We start from the raw sequence: 16,989 nt of genomic DNA, 5'->3' as shown, positions 1-16,989 counted from the left end.
AGTGCCAATAAAAACTACTAAAAAGTCCCTTTTATTGGTTTACAACACTGGGACAAATATTGGTTGTGTAATTACCTTTCTTTGACACCAATAAAGAGAAAAAACTATTTGAATGTCAAAGTGAAAACAATCAGATCTACATACGAATTCACCCCAAGGCAGCACTTACATCACTGATTCTATGTGGATAGGTCATTGTCATTTGCCAATTTCCCCCCCATTCTGTCTTACAAAACTGCACAGGCTCTGTCTAGTTGCATGGCATCTGTGAGTTAACACCAATTTTCAAGTCCTGCCACAAATTCTTGATTTGATTGTGGTTTGGATTCTGATTGGGCCACCCTGGACCCAAGTTACAGTTCTCTTAAAGAATGCAGCAAAGATTTTATTTTTTAAGGATTTCCCCAAATTCTACTGCATAAATTTTACCTTCTACCTTCCAAGCTATCTAGGGCCCTACGCAGTGAAGCATCCCCAAAGCATGAGGCAGCCACAAGCCTCCCTAATAAAAAAACACAACAACCCATTCAACACTGGCCTGTCACTAGTAGTCCAACTTTGTTGCTGATATTTTCAGATAACCACAGCATGACAGAGTGTGAGTTACAGTAAACACAACTTGACTAACACACAGCACGTAACCAATCCACCAGAATCCTGTTCATTAATTTCGACTGGACATTACCCTTTGTTTGGATGAGCTCAGCACTGTAAAATTTCAGTGGCTCTGTGGCAAATGGTGACAACTGAGAGATGTCAAGAACAGAGTGAAGGGAAAAGGGAGAGGTTTGTGATATGCTTTAGCCAAGAGAGGCCTTGGTTTGGCTAGATAGTACATCCACAGCAGTACTTTGGCCTGGTGGTTCTCTACTTGCACTCTTATGTCTACAGGAGTGCTACAGTGGCTGGCATACTCATGTTAGCTATAGATGCTGGTGCAGGGCTGGGACTGCCAAGCTCAACTGCTCTGCCAACCTTGACTTTGGCATTGGAAATGGGTCTGGAGGCTGCACTGTTGAACAAGTTTCTGGCATCAGCAGCGCTCCAAAGGGGAAGGAAAAAACAAAAAAATCCGACTGGCAGTTGGAACCAGATGCTCTGGCATAAGGTAGACATTGCCTTCTTCATAGCTATGCCTGAACCTGCTTGGTAAATAGAGATATCATTCTAGCTACTTTATCTGTGAGGGCCACAGCAGTGGACAGTGTTCGAAAACAGCATATTGAATATGTAAGGGTCATTCCAAAAACTCCCTTCACATTTACTGACAATATGCAAAATAAAACTTAAAAACATATAGTTTGTCTATCTGTCAATATAGTATGTGAGACAGTAGTGGAGAAGCTGGCTTGTGTCACTGGTTCAAATCCATGGCCAGATAAATCTGGGTGGGGAATGTGACATGCATGCGCTTGCGCCTACCTCATTACCACCACAGAGGTGCCCTTGAGCAAGTCCCTTAAGTTCTTTGAAACTTTACATAAACAATCAAAACAATCTAAGTAACAGGAGATAAACACTAACACATAGAAACAGTACTCTAAGGTTTCTGGGTAAAAGTATTAATCTTACTGCCAAAATGTAAAGCTCAGACCAAAATCTGTGTAACTGATACGACAAAAGGACATGTAAGCAAATGTTTGGACCAAAACCGTGCTAAACAACACATTGGACAACGTTGGTGGGGCTATGTTGCTTCAGGTACCAGTGAGACAAGAAATAATTTCCGGAAGTTCCCTTTGAATCACAGATCAATGACTTTAAAGGGTTAGTCAACAGCAAAAACTAATTTATACGAGATGATTACAGGGTTTTACATATCTGGAAAGTATCATGGTGACAGTTATTTCATGTTTTGTTGCAACTGCAGGGTAAACAGTAGAAACATGGCAAAGTAATATTCCAGGGCTGTGTGCTTGCCATCTGAAAAACTGAGCGGGGTCCAACTTTTTTGCTGGACTACAGAAGCAGATTTATGCCAGATTACTCTGTGCAAACCCCTTACCCCAATGCCAATCATTCATTGAAATGAATGAAGGTCTTATTTTCACATCATCTTAATATATTCATATTTTAAAACTCAATGGATTAATGGGGGAAAAGAGTAGTTAGGATACAGTTGTTAAGCACAAGCCAACTTATTTGTTCTTTAGGCGAATGAATATTCACACTTCATTTTGATGCATTTTTTATGACATCTGAGCACCAAAATTGTTGCATGTGGCTGAGTTCAAGACATGTGCTATTCAACATGCAATGTTAAAACTTAACGTAAAGGTATTGGCATCAATTGTGATGTCAAGTTATTACAAGTTCAACCATCACCCACACAGACTATGGCTGCCATGAATTGTGGTTACAGAGGCTCTCCTTGAACCCATTCAACTGGTCATTTTAGCAACCATTTATCCTGCCAGAGTGTCTTGCAGCAATACACTGAAAACCTACAACTCTGATGAATGCCATTCTGGATCAGCCCTGTGCGCTGACCTCACAAGAAGGGTCGAGCAAGAGGTGAATGCCTATACTCGGATCAATAACCAATCAATAATCACAACATCACCCTTTTAATACCAAGGTTGAAATTAGCAGAATGCTACACGTCCAGAACATTGCCTTGTTAAACTGTCCACAAATCAACGGAAGGCAACAAAATGTGAATGTTGACACAGAGAGTGTTACCATGCAGTTGATGTCTAGTTTGATAATGTGATCGGCTCAGGACCTCTGCTAGAGCTTGCTGTGATGCTGGTCATCAAGGAATTGCATAAAACCCGCTCCATCCTGGTAGTCTGTTGCTACATTCCTCCCTGGCACCACGTCTTAGTACGCTTTCATTTTCTGTATAATTTGGTTTGCATTATCTTGGTAAACCGGTCAGCATGTGTCCTGCCAGACTCATTTCTAAGAAACAACCTTTGTTACGTTGTTAAATTAAATTCCTTTAATTTAGTTAATGCCTAACGTGTGATTCCCTTATTTGTGATGGTGTCAGAGCCAGCCATAAAAATAATATACACTCTTCAAATCTAGGAAACTACATTTGATAGATTAATTGATCAGAAATTTTGAAAAAAAGTCAAGACTATGATTTCAACAGGGCTTACGCGGAAGAGTGACTTTTTTAAAAATGGAACATCACAGAATGGGTAATTTTGTGTATTCATTATTTGCGGCAGTGCTTAATTAATCATTCGATAAAAGCACAACTGTTTTCTGTGTAGAAAAAGATAAATACTGCATTGTGAAAAAATGAGTGTCTCCACTAAATTCATTAAAATGGAACTTGTGTTTACTTGATAAATGAGAGTCATTGTCGTTGAATGATCTCTTACACCATTTGATCCTAGATTGATTTAGCACACAGCTCCCTGTAAAGGGCTTAACGATGCAAGAGTTGACAGGCAAAGCAGATTGAACGGTCTCTACCTGCATTGACTTCCAGCAACCTCCTCTTCTTCTGCTGTCTCTCCTGCTTTTCACGCTCCGCCTTTTCCTTTGCCACCCGTGCTCTTCTCTGTTTCTCCTCTGACTCCCTCCGCTTCAGGTTCTCCTTCAGTGCTTGCTGTGGGGGGAGAGAGAAAGTGAGAGAAAGATAAAAAAAAAAGGAGGAACAAGACAGATTGCTAGGTGGGGTTAATTACAGTAGTACTCAGTCTGTCAAAGGCAAAGGCAGCTGTCAAACCCCACAGACGTCTTTATCAGGCACCATTTAAGTCAGATGAAGCTTCTATAGCCGGCCTTTGACACCCAACAACTTCAAGCAATTTCATTATTGCAGACAGATTTCCAGTGTTGGAATAAAGTCATGAGAGTGTGTGGCACACTCCCGTTATCTCGATTATTTGGTGTAAGGTGGTCATTAGGTGCCTAGCTGCCCTGGTCTTGCAAAACAAAAACCAAGTTGATACCAGGGACTTCAGACACCAGAGAGTCACAAGAGTGAAGGAACAATGACCTAAAGACATGAAGAAAGCTGCAGATCTTAATAGATTACAAGTCCACAGCTGGATTTTAATTATTTTTATGAATAACCAGCCAACTTTCCTGCATATACTTGACAACCCTGAACATGGATTTGAATTAGGAGATCAAGATGAGTTTATGGTTACACTTTCAAAAAAAGTCCAATCGTTGATTGGACCGACTGTCTTGCACTTCTACACTGTCTACACAAGTCCAGTGCAAACAAAAAATCATGTGCCTTTAGATTTTCTTTTTATCATTTGATTCTTCTGATTAGAATGACTAACATTTTTAGAAAAATATTATTGTATTACATTATAGCAAATACTATGATATTGTATACAGAATTCCATTTTTATTTTTAGGGGATAATGTAGTTCAACTCAAATTATGTTCCATGAAGAAATAAGAACTCAATCCGTACTTTTTTTCAGGAAATGCTGTTGGTAAACTCCAATCAGAGTAGCAATCAATCACAAATTAACAATGTGCAAATATTATTAGAAAACCTGTAACTTAACTGACTTCTGGTATCATAAACTATCTGATCATAAAATGAACCAATCACCAATCACCAAGTACCAGTTTTAATTTCTGTGCCATAGTCCCTTCTCTAAATTGATTACATTCTGATGGCTCAATAATGATTGGCCTGCAGCTTGTAACACTGCATGGCATTTCACTGTTCAAATACAAGTGCTGAGGCTGGAAGAGCTTGTACAACATTTATTGAGACTGCAAGCAAGAACTGCTGGTTCCTAGTAGTTCCTGGGACAGGAATGTATTTGAATATTATTAACAATTTGCTCTTGCCAAAGTAGCCAACTTCTTGAAAAACTTGACAAAGTTGTCACTAATTCCATTCTGCCCGTCTATGAAGAATTATTTTATAGGTATACTAACCACAGGCTCTATAATCCCTGTGCCAGAGGGCTGTTAAACTCATGCGATGGTGTCGATAGCTCACTAATGCCACACACAAGAGACGGGCGGGTATATGTGAGTGCTAGCATGATTGCCATCCTGATCAATAGCCAGTCATTTAAAGCAAGGAAGTCTGGGCTTTTATTAAACACCCAACTCCTCCTCCTCTGCCTCGCCTCTTCTCCTCCTGCATGATTCACACAGCCAGGCTTGACAGGCAGGTCAGTGGAAGAATAATAATGGCAAACCAACATGAATGGATACACACACACCCACTACGGGAACTGTGTAGTATATAGAAAACTAAGCACAATAAAGAGGGGCAGTCGCTTATTAAGGCTCTTTGACAGGCTTTTATTAAGTCTGCATACAAGTGACCCTTGTTGGAAATGATATAGTCAACTTGAATTCAAAACAAATCAGTGTAGTCTATTCAGCATTAACAAGCAACTTGAAATAAAGAGAAACAGCAACTCACATAAACACTAATATTAAGGGTACAACAGCATGCAATTTTGAATTGGTTTAAACTCTTCAACCACTCTTAGCTAATGCTTTAATCCTGAGTTCTCTTCTGCAGAGTATGGCTGCATATGAGCAGTCAAAAGCACCCCTACTGTGCAGCATATCCTATCCAACGGCTGCTCAACTTCCTCTATTTCTTATTTATAAACAGACCACAAGGAAATTTTTGTTTGTTGGAAGCTTAGCAGACATACTTTAAACAACAAACTTTCTTACATTAAAAGACAATAGCAGCTAATGACACTGATGTGTACCACTCAGCAGGTTTGTAGCAGGAAAAGAGGAGAGTGCTGAAGAAGCACAGAGGAGAAGATGAATACCAAATGACTGAGACACACCGAAACTACTCAGAGCTCTATTTTTAAGCTATTCTTAAATGAAACCAAGTCCTCCACAAAATTAACTTTGATTTGATGGATTGAAACTGTCGGTTGCTCGTGGCAACCACTGATTCACAAATGACTATATTCTTAATGGGCATCCAATCTGGTAAATTACGGGCAGAGAGAATGAGGAAAAAGAAAAGGGAAGAACAAGAGTGCTGACACGTAATACATTTTCAACAATTAAGTGATCCCAGGTTACAAGTACAGACAGCTGTGATGGATGCCTAATACGAGTTTAGTCAAAACTCTGACAGTCCTTCCACTCTTCACTATCAAGCAGCTCTCTCATTAAAAAGCCAAATTCAATTACGAAAACAGAATGTAAACATACTTGCACCGACAACAACCAAACAGAGCTGTCTCTACCCTCAACCCAAACAATTTCATACAGACAGTGGTCTAGTCAGAAGTGAAATTTAGGGTCCTTTATGACGGGATTATTTACAAACCACATATTTTGAAGAACGAGGATTAGTTTGTATTTTGTAAACAAAAACAAGGTAAAACTACCAGATGCCCAATAAACAAATGATGCAAAGGACAACTGCACTTTGAGATTAACAAATTTAGGCCAATAATAACACAGCCACACTAAGTTTGTTTGAAAGTTTTATGTCCTTTTATTAAACAGGAGTAAGCAGCTTTGTGAAACCATGCTTTGGCACAGTGGTGCCAAACATGCTCTATCTGACAATGATGTTAGCATGCTGATGTTTTGTCGCCATCCTGTTTCACGTATTCACATTCTGAGTATAGCATGTCTAACATTTGCTAATTATCAAGTACAGCTGAGGATGACGGGAAAGTAATTAGTTTTGCAGGTGATTTATGTAGCCATTAAAGCAACATTATGTAGAAAATGTTATTTTATGTGATTTGGCACCCCCCACAGTTTCTGAGTGCAACACCACTGTCGTAAATACAAATCCCAGGTCTGTAACAATCTGTCAGACATAATGTAGGTACTAACTACAAACAAAACTCATAACATCATAACAATGTTATAAGTTTTAAACCTGTATCTTGATGTAAACATGTATGTAACACTGTGATCCTACCCTCTCATTGAAGTAACAGAGCAGAAAAAAGTGATAGGGGGACACTGTAAGTCAACTCACTGAAGGTGCTTAATAAAAAAGACAGGGGATCACAACAGTTGAGATATTTCATTGAACATGTGAAAACTTTGACCTGGTGGTGGTGCTAGAGAAAAAGTCACCTAAGTCATTAAGAGACATCCTCTAGCGACCTTGAATACTTGCAGCCAATTTCATTAAAATGCTTCCAATAATCTTGAATGTTTTTCATTTGAAAACATGTAAACTTGGTACCTCTTGATAAAAAGTCAGGGCACCAGAGTCAGTAGGATTTATCCTCATGGGACCATGAATGTTTGTCCAAAACTTTATATGACTCCATCCTGAGGTTTTTGAGTTATTTCAGTCTGGTAGACAAACTGACCAACCAATCAGACGAAATTGTCATTCCTAGTGATTTGTGATGTCACTATCGTAGCTAGAAACAAGTGGCAGATGGTTTTAATAGCATGAACACAGAAGAAGTCTGTGGAAGCAAAATTACATCTTATTTAAAACTGGACCCTTTACTGCTGCCAGCAGACAGGAAAAACAATGTCTAGTCAATAACGGGTCAATACAACAAGTGGGCCTGTTTTAGAGAGGATCACTCTTAAACTTCACAAAGAGAACACAACAAGAAAACGAGCAGCCAAAGAACGAATGACATCAAAACATCTTTGTTAAAACAAAAATTGATATGATCAAAGCCAGCACAGAAAGACCAGAGGAGTCAGTGTGGACATAAACTGAGTAACTAAAAAAATAATTTTAGGCACAGGCGAGACTTAATCTTAATTCAACATTGAAGGCAAGGATCATCTAAATACAAAAAATAATGTGAACTGTGCGAACATTGATTTTGAGATAGTGAAGAAGAGCCTGAAACTACAAAGATGGTGAAGAGTCATGTGATCGCTGCCGTCTGACAAAGCATTCACTTTTACTGTAATGTTGAGCTGGGGGAGAGAAAGAGGAAGAAAGGTAGAGAGAGAGAGAGAACCAGCTCTCTGAGGAAATTGCCCTCCGCTCTCCTTCATCACTGCAGGTCTGTTTCCCCCTCCTCCTCTCCTGGATGTCCGCCATTAGACACGCTCAATTGGATTCCTGTCAGATGTGCGGCCTCGCCCTGGGTCTCCTTCCTACGGGTGACTGAGCATGCTGTATGTGTGTGTACGAGTGTGTGTGTACGTACGTCTTTGTGTGTGAAAAAGCTAAGCAGCTTTCCCTATAAAAAATTGCCAACACAAAATGACATACGCACACAAACAAACATGCGCGCACACAGACACACACACACACACACATTTTTTTATGCCAGCAACAGACACGCAGTTCAAGGCTCAGTTCGCTTCAGGCAGTGGTCTATAGACTGCACGCACCTATTAGCATGGGCCTTGGCAAGGCAGGGTAAACGCTGACACAGATTTGACCGAGAGGTTACGGTGCTGAGAATTTACTGTATGCCTTCGTTCACTGACCTAGCCTTGGCTCTCCCAAGATATGTCTGTGTGATGTGACCATTTGAACAAATTGCTGAGGGTGTAAGCTGCTTACACCTTGACCTATCACAGGGGAATAAATAGCTACCTTGGGAGTTTTGACCATATAAAGCTGGTCTTTATAACACTTGGCTTGTTCACCTTTCACTGGCACAGTCATTAACTGTTATGTTTGGTCAGGACATAAAACCTAACTGCAAAAAATCAAGCCTGAACCATGGAGCTAAAATGAAAGGGATGACAGCTGCAGCATAAAATCATCAACAGTCTGTATATTCTTCTCATTATTATTAACTATTATTAAATGTATGCATGGAACATGCTGAGGTTTATTATCAATCACTCTGGGTCTCATTCCTATCTGAACAAAGAAACTGGTGAACTGTGGCTATTTAAGTGAGGCAAAGCCTCACAGCACAGAGAAGTCCTGAGATCAATAACATAAGTGAAAGAAAAGGAACAGCCAGGTTAAAAGCAAAGCATATGGGAATCTTTTTCTCTGACTGTGTGGTTCTTTGTGCCTGTGAGGACTGTGTGGATATTGTAGTTAATTCATCCTAAGGTTAAATGCCAAATACAGCAGCCAGCACATCAGGATGTGTGACACCCAAGTGTTAGGGGGTGAATTTGATCATGTAAGAAGGGAAGAGGGCAGGACTAATGAAACATTTTGTGCCTCAAGGTAAAAAAGTTATAAATCATATGCAGCTTTGAAGGAGACCTATTATACCTTTCTGTTTTTTCCCTGCCATCAGTGTTTTATATATGTTCTTGTGCATGTAACAGATTTTGAAAGTTAAAACGGTCAAGTCCACGGCAAGAAGCTCCTCTCTCCCACAGAAAACACTGCTCCAGAAAGACCTCGTCAGTAGTCTCACCTTTAACTCACACCACGTCACAGAGTCACACGTTTGCATAATTTATGTCTTCTGGCTTGTTTGGCACGTAAGAACTGATTTAGCACAGCTGCTCTGTTGTTGTTAGCGGTGCTGGGTCAGGCATGTGTGAACTGACCAATCAGAGGAGACTGGGTATTCTCAATGGAGGATTTTAAAGGGACATGAGTGAACCCAGAGCGTTTCAGTCAGAGGGGGAATACAGTGCTGCAGCAGTATGAGAAAACTGATGTGTTTTTGAGCACTAAAGCATGTAAACCTATTCTAGTAGTAACCCAAAATAAAATCATGAACCTAAAATGATCATAAGTCTCCTTTAAATACGGATGCAAGGTCAACATAGATAAACTGTACTTGCAGTGCCTCACAGTTTAGCTTTTTAGATTGCTTAAAAAATACTGATCCTCAAAGACTGTTAATTGTTAGTTTAGTGGTCAGGTAGAATTAAATGAGGACATAACAGACAAAAGAGTCACTGTAGACATATTTAAAACTGTTCAAAAATCTCTTGTCAGACTAAGAGTAGAGTATATATTGTGTACAGGCAACTGGAAATGTTTATATTAGGCACACCTTAGTGTCACTGCAGAAGGGTGATTTTAGGAGAAAAAGAGAGATCCCAGTCTGAACCTATGTATCAAATAAGGAGCACCAATTTATTGTCCAAACATTGGTATCGGCTGATATTCACCTTGTTGACTGCTATTGGCCTATCTGCAAATAAAATGACATGTACTGACAGCATTTGTTTGTCATGTTTATCTGATGTGTCACATTGCTGGCACATTTAAAAGCTTTTGGTTCATGAATACCTTGCCACCTGTTTGCAAGGGTAAAAAGGCTTTTGAAGCAGTTACTTTTCAAAAGAAGAATCTTTTTCTTCCTGTAAAAAAAGGTTATAGTAAAGGGTTTCATAAATTCTATGGCCGAATGTTTGCTTTTTCAAAGACCGCAATGACGAACTGAATGATTGAAACAAGTTTTGCCACAAAAGAGGGAATAAAACCAACAAGAACAAAATCAGGGGTGGAAGTAACTAATTACATCTATTCAAATGATTGTAATTTTTTGGGACTTTTATGAGTACTTTTAAAATCATAATGAGTACTACGTACAATTTAAATTAATATCTAACCTTTTAATCTGCAATGTAGCCAATAAGGCTATCCGATCACAAACAGGCAAATAAAAAACCCTGACATATGGACAAAAAAAAAAAAAACAGGCCCAGGTTTGTAGGGTTGACCATGACTACTGAGCAGAACAGCGCAGGAGTTAGGAGTCATTTAGACTGAAGATTTGGAGAACACTGAATGCCCGTTGCATTAAACATCAATGGTCAAAAAGTAACTAATACTCTGAGTTGTGTTTGAGAAGAATACATTGTACTGTTGGTACTATAATTACTGTACTGTACTGTAATTTCAGTGCATCTCTAGCCTCCTTTACCATGATACCATTTCTGACCATGAATAAATCATAGAAAACATTCAAAATGGAAAACAAAGTTTGCAATAGATGTGAAGTCCTACTTGCTCAATTCTGAGCTTAACATAAAAAAGTACCAATGTACCTCCACTACTCTCCCAGAAAACTACACAAATGTACAGACAAATCTTTGGAGTACAGGAAAATCTAAATCATAACTAATGACTATGCAGAAAAAAAGGCAAAGAGGCATGAAATCCATTTGTGTGCGTGAGGTAGATGTTAAGTTGGGGGCAGGGCAGGAACTTTAGTGGGCTAATTAGCTACTATTATCTGTCGCACCCAGTGGCCTGTGCCACTAATCCTGCTGATTAAACACAGTGGGTCTCCACAGCACCACAGCTCACAGTAGCGCCAGACTGATAAGGCCACAGAGCTTAGTGATGACATAAACGTCTGGGTGGGACTTGAGTACACAGGACTGTTCTGCTTTTTTATTATACCACAATGACGTGGAAAACAGCTTAGGTTCTATGTTGACACAGCCAATGAAGAAAAAACTTTTAAAAATGTTAAAAGACCACTTGACATACTCAACTATATTCTAACAAACAATTCTCATGTCTTGTGCTTTTTGGTATACAAGGTTGTTTACAAAAAGATGCAGCATTGTCCACCAATTTTTTAAATGAATGGACCAGCTATCACTCCAAAATTTATCTCCAAATCTAGACAACAAAAACCAATCTATTAATTTTTTAGATGCTGTTCACGGTTTGCTAACCTCAGCATTGTTTAAAACCAAAAAGGTTTCCAGAGACTAATGATAAAAGACGAACATACACGCAACTCAAAACAATTACTAATCAGGCCTTTAAAATGGCATTATTTTCACATGAATAGGCACATAATTTTATTAAATTCTTCAATAAGCAACAAAAACATTTCTGGTAAACATCAACATGTCATTTAAGCTAAATTGTGATGATCATTCTATTTATATTATATATAATGTAATCATCAAATGATTTTCTGTAATGAAAAACAAATCCAAGTAATGCCAATCCCACTGAGAATCAACACATCAACCATCAGCCACCCCCATCTGGATCAAATGTGAACAGTTTTCACTTCCACACAACATGCTCAAACCAGCTTTGATGTTTCTCCTCTGGGTCCATCTATAGAACTGAATACTCACAGTGAACATGGAACGGAAGTTGCTGAGATCGGTGAACAGCTCCTCCACAGAGGTCTTCTTGGGATCGACGGCAAAGTACTCCAGCACGTTCTGATACAGCGTCTCCATATTGCTGTGCATTATCACCAGCTTGCCATACTGCTCCCGTGCAACCTTGCTGAAGCTGTGAGGGTTGCTGTCAAGGTCAACAACACATCTATCCCACATTCTATGCTCATTAAATGTCGGAGGAACACTATTCCCCTATTTGACAGCAAGATATCAATATCTAGGGAAATTAACAGAAAGAATTCACATATGTTGCCATAAGGATCTAAGGCTCAGTCAGTGGTAAACTGATGTTGGCATTCGAAGCTCTGATACTGTCAGTCAGGTTACTAACAAAGTGTGTTCACTGCTTTGACCCCTGCAGCCTACAGCATCTGTGACTCAAATCTGGCTGCTGGCAAAGTATACTGGTTTCTCTGACATGCACAATATTAACTGCAAATATAAACACATACAATTTCATAATTCCGTGTCTTTCCAGATTTCTCTTTAGATTTTTTAGACCGTATCTGACATCAGAGTATAGATAGCTAGATAGTTTTATATGTGAATACATTCTTTGAAAAACAACTTTTAACATGTATGTTATAAATTCTGACTTTATATGCCATTCCTACGCAGAAAGCTGGACGACGTTCCACTGTCAAAGATCCCTACCAAACGAGGAGGTAAACTAGCTGGTATAATTGTCTTGGTTTCCCTCAACATATTGAATGAATAAAGTTATATTATTGTTCTTATCCATATTTGTCTCGTTTATAAATAAGAAAGTAAAATTATTTTATTTTCACAGCGTCAGTGCAGCCTTGTTTATTCAATATGTCCATGGAAATGACAAAGGCCACCAAAAAGGTACAGTTTCCTTGTGCAGAAAAGACAGTCTGTGGACCTTTCTGATAAATAAAAAACTGCACAACTCATAAATTGTCAGACAAGTTTAACATTTGGTTATTTATGATGTTATATGTCGAATAAATTGCCGTATTTCTTTCAAACTATCTTCATGCCTTGTTTTTCACAATATCAAATGAAAAAAACTCTGCTTGTATGAAAAATTGTAGAAATGTTCCAAACTTTCTTTTCTTTCTTCCGGAATTATCTAGCACTGATAATTAGTCTCATCAAGTTCCATGCTTTTTGATACTACGTAGGAACCATGTAATTTACGAATAAGCTCACAGATTTAATTTCAGAACAAATTTTACATTCAATGTAAACATGACAGATAATAATGTATTTGCATTTATCTTTGCTCTGAGCACTGGCTGTGTGTCAAATGCAGCAAAAGTTCATCTTTTTTAGCCTCCCCAAAATTAGCTTTTATTGTGGACTAGGAACATGTCTTTGCACATAAAATGTCCCAAGCATAGTGTCAAGAGCTGGTCCTCACAGATGCAGGTTATCTGGTACAACACACAGAGGTCGAGCAAATATTGCTGCTTTTAAGATTGCCTGTACAAACCGACCAAAACTGACTAGCATGGAAGATTGAAGAGCATTAAAAGGTCCTCCTGGTTAAACTAAGCAAAGCAAAAGGACAGCTCTGCTATGCTGGTAGGTTTGTGTGGACGAGGACAAATAGGTAATAGCTGTGTCAACATAAGGTGTCAGTGTCAGAGCAAAGTGAGGTGGAAAGCGAGAGCGCTAACACACATCCCACACTCCGAGGGCATGCTGTTAAACAAGTCTACAGTAAGTCACAACACACTCAATCTGGAAATCTAGCAATCATGAATTTACTGTTCAAAAATAATTTGATATAAAAGCTGCATCATTAGCTCTTTTGTGTTTGTATTTCTGTTTCCTAAAGCATATCGCATAAAGGTGCTTTCCACATGACGACCCTGCTTAACAAAAATCAAAACGTTTGAGGCACAAGGAAATAAAGTCTGAGTTTGAACCAGTTTGAACAAATTTGCTTCTTTTCAAAAGTCTGGGCAATTTTCTGTGTAAATCAATGAAAAGAAAGAAAATGATTTGTCCCTTACTAGCAGGCCTGCAAATGACCCCAGCATCCTTGTCTCATGGCAGATAAGAAGCAACAGTGTCTGTGTGGTAGCACAATTATGTTGGCAGCATCACTGGCTCCTATTGTGCCCCTTCATTATAGCTCAATTGGTGCACCTATTTGACGTCTGGCCTCCGTTGAATCTGGCTGGGGATGGGAGTACCTATTCACAGCTGGGTAAATGCTGTTCAATGGGCACTGCTCTCAGATTGACTTGTCAGTAATATCTTTCCAAGGCAGGAGCTGGGGAAAAGAGGCACACGGAAAGCGTGAGCAGGTGATGGAAAGCAAGAGAGAGAGAGAAAAGAAGAAATAGCCGAAAGCCATGGTTGATAAGTATCATGGGGTGCAAAATATCTCTCCTGACTTCCCTATCTTAGAGAAAAGTAGTGATCTACCGCAGCTCATTTTCAACAATTCCTGTTCACCCTTGCTTTCTTACTGATCATATACTCTTTTCCATTCATATTTCCTTCCCCCATCATTCATTTATTCATCCTCCTTCTGTTTTTTTCTCCTGTTGTAATCTGCCATCCTCACAGGCTTAGCTCACATTCATAAGTGTAACACTAGACGGATACTGTAGCATGGTAACTGCATACTCGAGTGGCACATGAAGTGATAATGGAATTTTCACCAATGTGTGACTGCAGGCATCTCATGTTTAGCTGTTAACTGTAGATATGCTTGTTTGGTAACAAATGCCACCAGCAAACTTCATCAGTTGCAGGTGGAGCTACAATGTCTTAAATTTTAACGTGATTGTATCATCTGTCAAGGGGTTCAAGAGCATAAACGGTAAATCCCTCTTTGTCTTTGATCATGTACTTTTAGATATCCTATGATGTGGATAATTGGAAATCTTCATAAATACAACCATTATGCTCAATAATGTCAGTTGACTCATGTGAGATACTGGAGTAGGGTCAAGTCAAAATAAAAAAAACTTTTAAGAGCTTGTTTTTTTAGATTATACAAACATGGATTACCAGTGTTGATTAAAATCCACATATAGATTAATAATAATAAGAATCAGAGTTAGAACTATCGCTCTGGAGCTCTTGCTGTTTTTGTTTTAAGTGTTTGTTTGTTTTTTTTCTTTAAATATTCAGGGAATCAGAATAATTTACAACATTATGTAAACAATAGCTATTGCTCCTCACCGATCTGACGTAAACTTCCACACATTGATACGAGAAACAAACACAAACTTATCTGCATCGTGTTTTCTACTGTTTTGCTCCTTTTCAGGTTTTCTGTCTGGAAAATTTGTGCCACTGTAAGAGTGAATATGTGATATGTACACAAAGTTATGTAAACACAGATTTAAACATTATTGTACAGACATAAGTTCAGTATGTTCTTATGGAATTGCTTTCATCTTGTTTACATATATTAAGTGTTTACAGTAATGTTAAGTTGATATTTAAGTATCAGGTATTTCAGTTGATGCTGCACAGGCAGCTGGTACCTCATTGGGTTGAGAACAGAGGGAAGACGGAGAGTAGAGAGACTGGGTAGTTGACTGTGCTGTGTCTAAAAAGTTATGAGGAAAACCCTGACCCTGGACTGATTTATTCCTCCTCACACACCCAAGTCACTTACACCACCTACTGCTTATGTCCATGAACCAACTCCTAATAATCGCATAACAGTAGTGGATGGAAACAATATGAAATTATATAATACTAAGATAATAATAAACAAGAAATTATAAAAAAATACTCAATACTTATTTAATACAATAATACATATGGGGATCTTTTAATTTAGTCATTTTAAAGGTGCATAAAACTCACATATCTAAGTTGTTTAATCAATACTACATGTTTATCTCGGTTGAATCATGTGTCCCAAAAACCTGAGCACAGTGTGGATTGTGAGGTTTGCATATGGATGGCAGGGGCACTGGCCTGGATGATTGAATGTATACTGTGAGCATGTGTCTAGCTGACATTTAGTTTCTGGTTTCAGTGAATTAAGATTTAATTTTAAATCTGATGGACTTTTTAATCACTGTTGCTAAGATTAGACATTTTGTGCAGTCCACCTGGCACTGGAAAGCAAAGCGGTAAAAGACAGAGCTGTCAAATCCATTCTCAGTGAACCTTTAGTCTTTCACTCAAGTTCACTGCTAACTACTACAGCACAAGCCATCAGTGCCCCAGCCCAAGGCTATTGATCAAAACTACATGAAGGGGGCTAGGTACAGGGTGTATTATTGAACACACACTTACACCTGGTCTGACACAGGCCTGTCAACCTGATCCTCTAGAACTACCTCAGAGGACAGTAAATAATTAACACTGCTGCCACACAGATATGGACAGCTGTCAGCAGTGGACGTGAATATCCGAAGTAGGCAGGGTAACAATGAAGAAAAATTATGTATTTATGCATTTGTGAATTAGCACTTTTGTTTCGTATTCATAAACTGACAATTGAATTAAACATATTAAATTGCTCTTGTTCCGTCTCTGGGAACATTCAACAATGACTATTGCTGTGAGAGAGCAAGAGAGTGACAGAAAGACGAGGAAGGCTTTGTCTCAGTTCGCCCTCTCTAACCATTCCCCTCATTTATGACGTTGCCCTCAGCGTGAAGCCTCCTTTAGAACAAGAGCTGAAGGGGCACTGGCACAAAAAACGGACTATAGAGTGGGATGCCACTCTTCACTTGCTCACTACATCAACAGTGGAAAGAAAACCATGTGTACTGTAGGCATAGGACCAAGTCAGGCAGGACTATCGTTGTCTCCTTTCTTTTCTGTTTAACAGCATATTATACATCTACTGTATATTTTCTTGAACGATTTACAATGACTTCATAGTATTGGGCGATATGAAGTCTTTTGTTTTTTACATGCATTGAATAGAAGCTCAAAATAAAAGCAGAAAATAAACAAATTAAATGAAGCTACATTGTACTTATTTTAAACCATTTCTTAACTGAATTTACTGAACGACTACTGTATCATGCTATATACCATGGCCGTGATATACATACATTACTGTATGTAATGACTTTG

The 16,989-nt window shown here is 38.8% G+C and overlaps 1 protein-coding gene across 1 annotated transcript in view; it reads right to left on the bottom strand.

Annotated features, from left to right (window-relative positions):
* LOC140994201 (protein diaphanous homolog 3-like) overlaps positions 1-16,989 on the bottom strand; it is a 165,945-nt gene that overhangs the window by 61,039 nt on the left and 87,917 nt on the right. The window contains exons 24-25 of the mRNA XM_073463751.1: positions 11,905-12,069; positions 3,430-3,565 (exon numbers count right to left, since the gene is read on the bottom strand). Coding sequence (XP_073319852.1) covers positions 3,430-3,565; positions 11,905-12,069 — 301 coding nt within the window. The remainder of the gene's footprint in view (positions 1-3,429; positions 3,566-11,904; positions 12,070-16,989) is intronic.

Source organism: Pagrus major, chromosome 4 (genome assembly GCF_040436345.1).
Source record: "Pagrus major chromosome 4, Pma_NU_1.0".
Taxonomy (NCBI): Eukaryota; Metazoa; Chordata; class Actinopteri; order Spariformes; family Sparidae; genus Pagrus; species Pagrus major.
The sequence above is the reverse complement of the archived record's forward strand: the minus strand, read 5'-3'. Positions and strand labels throughout refer to the sequence as shown.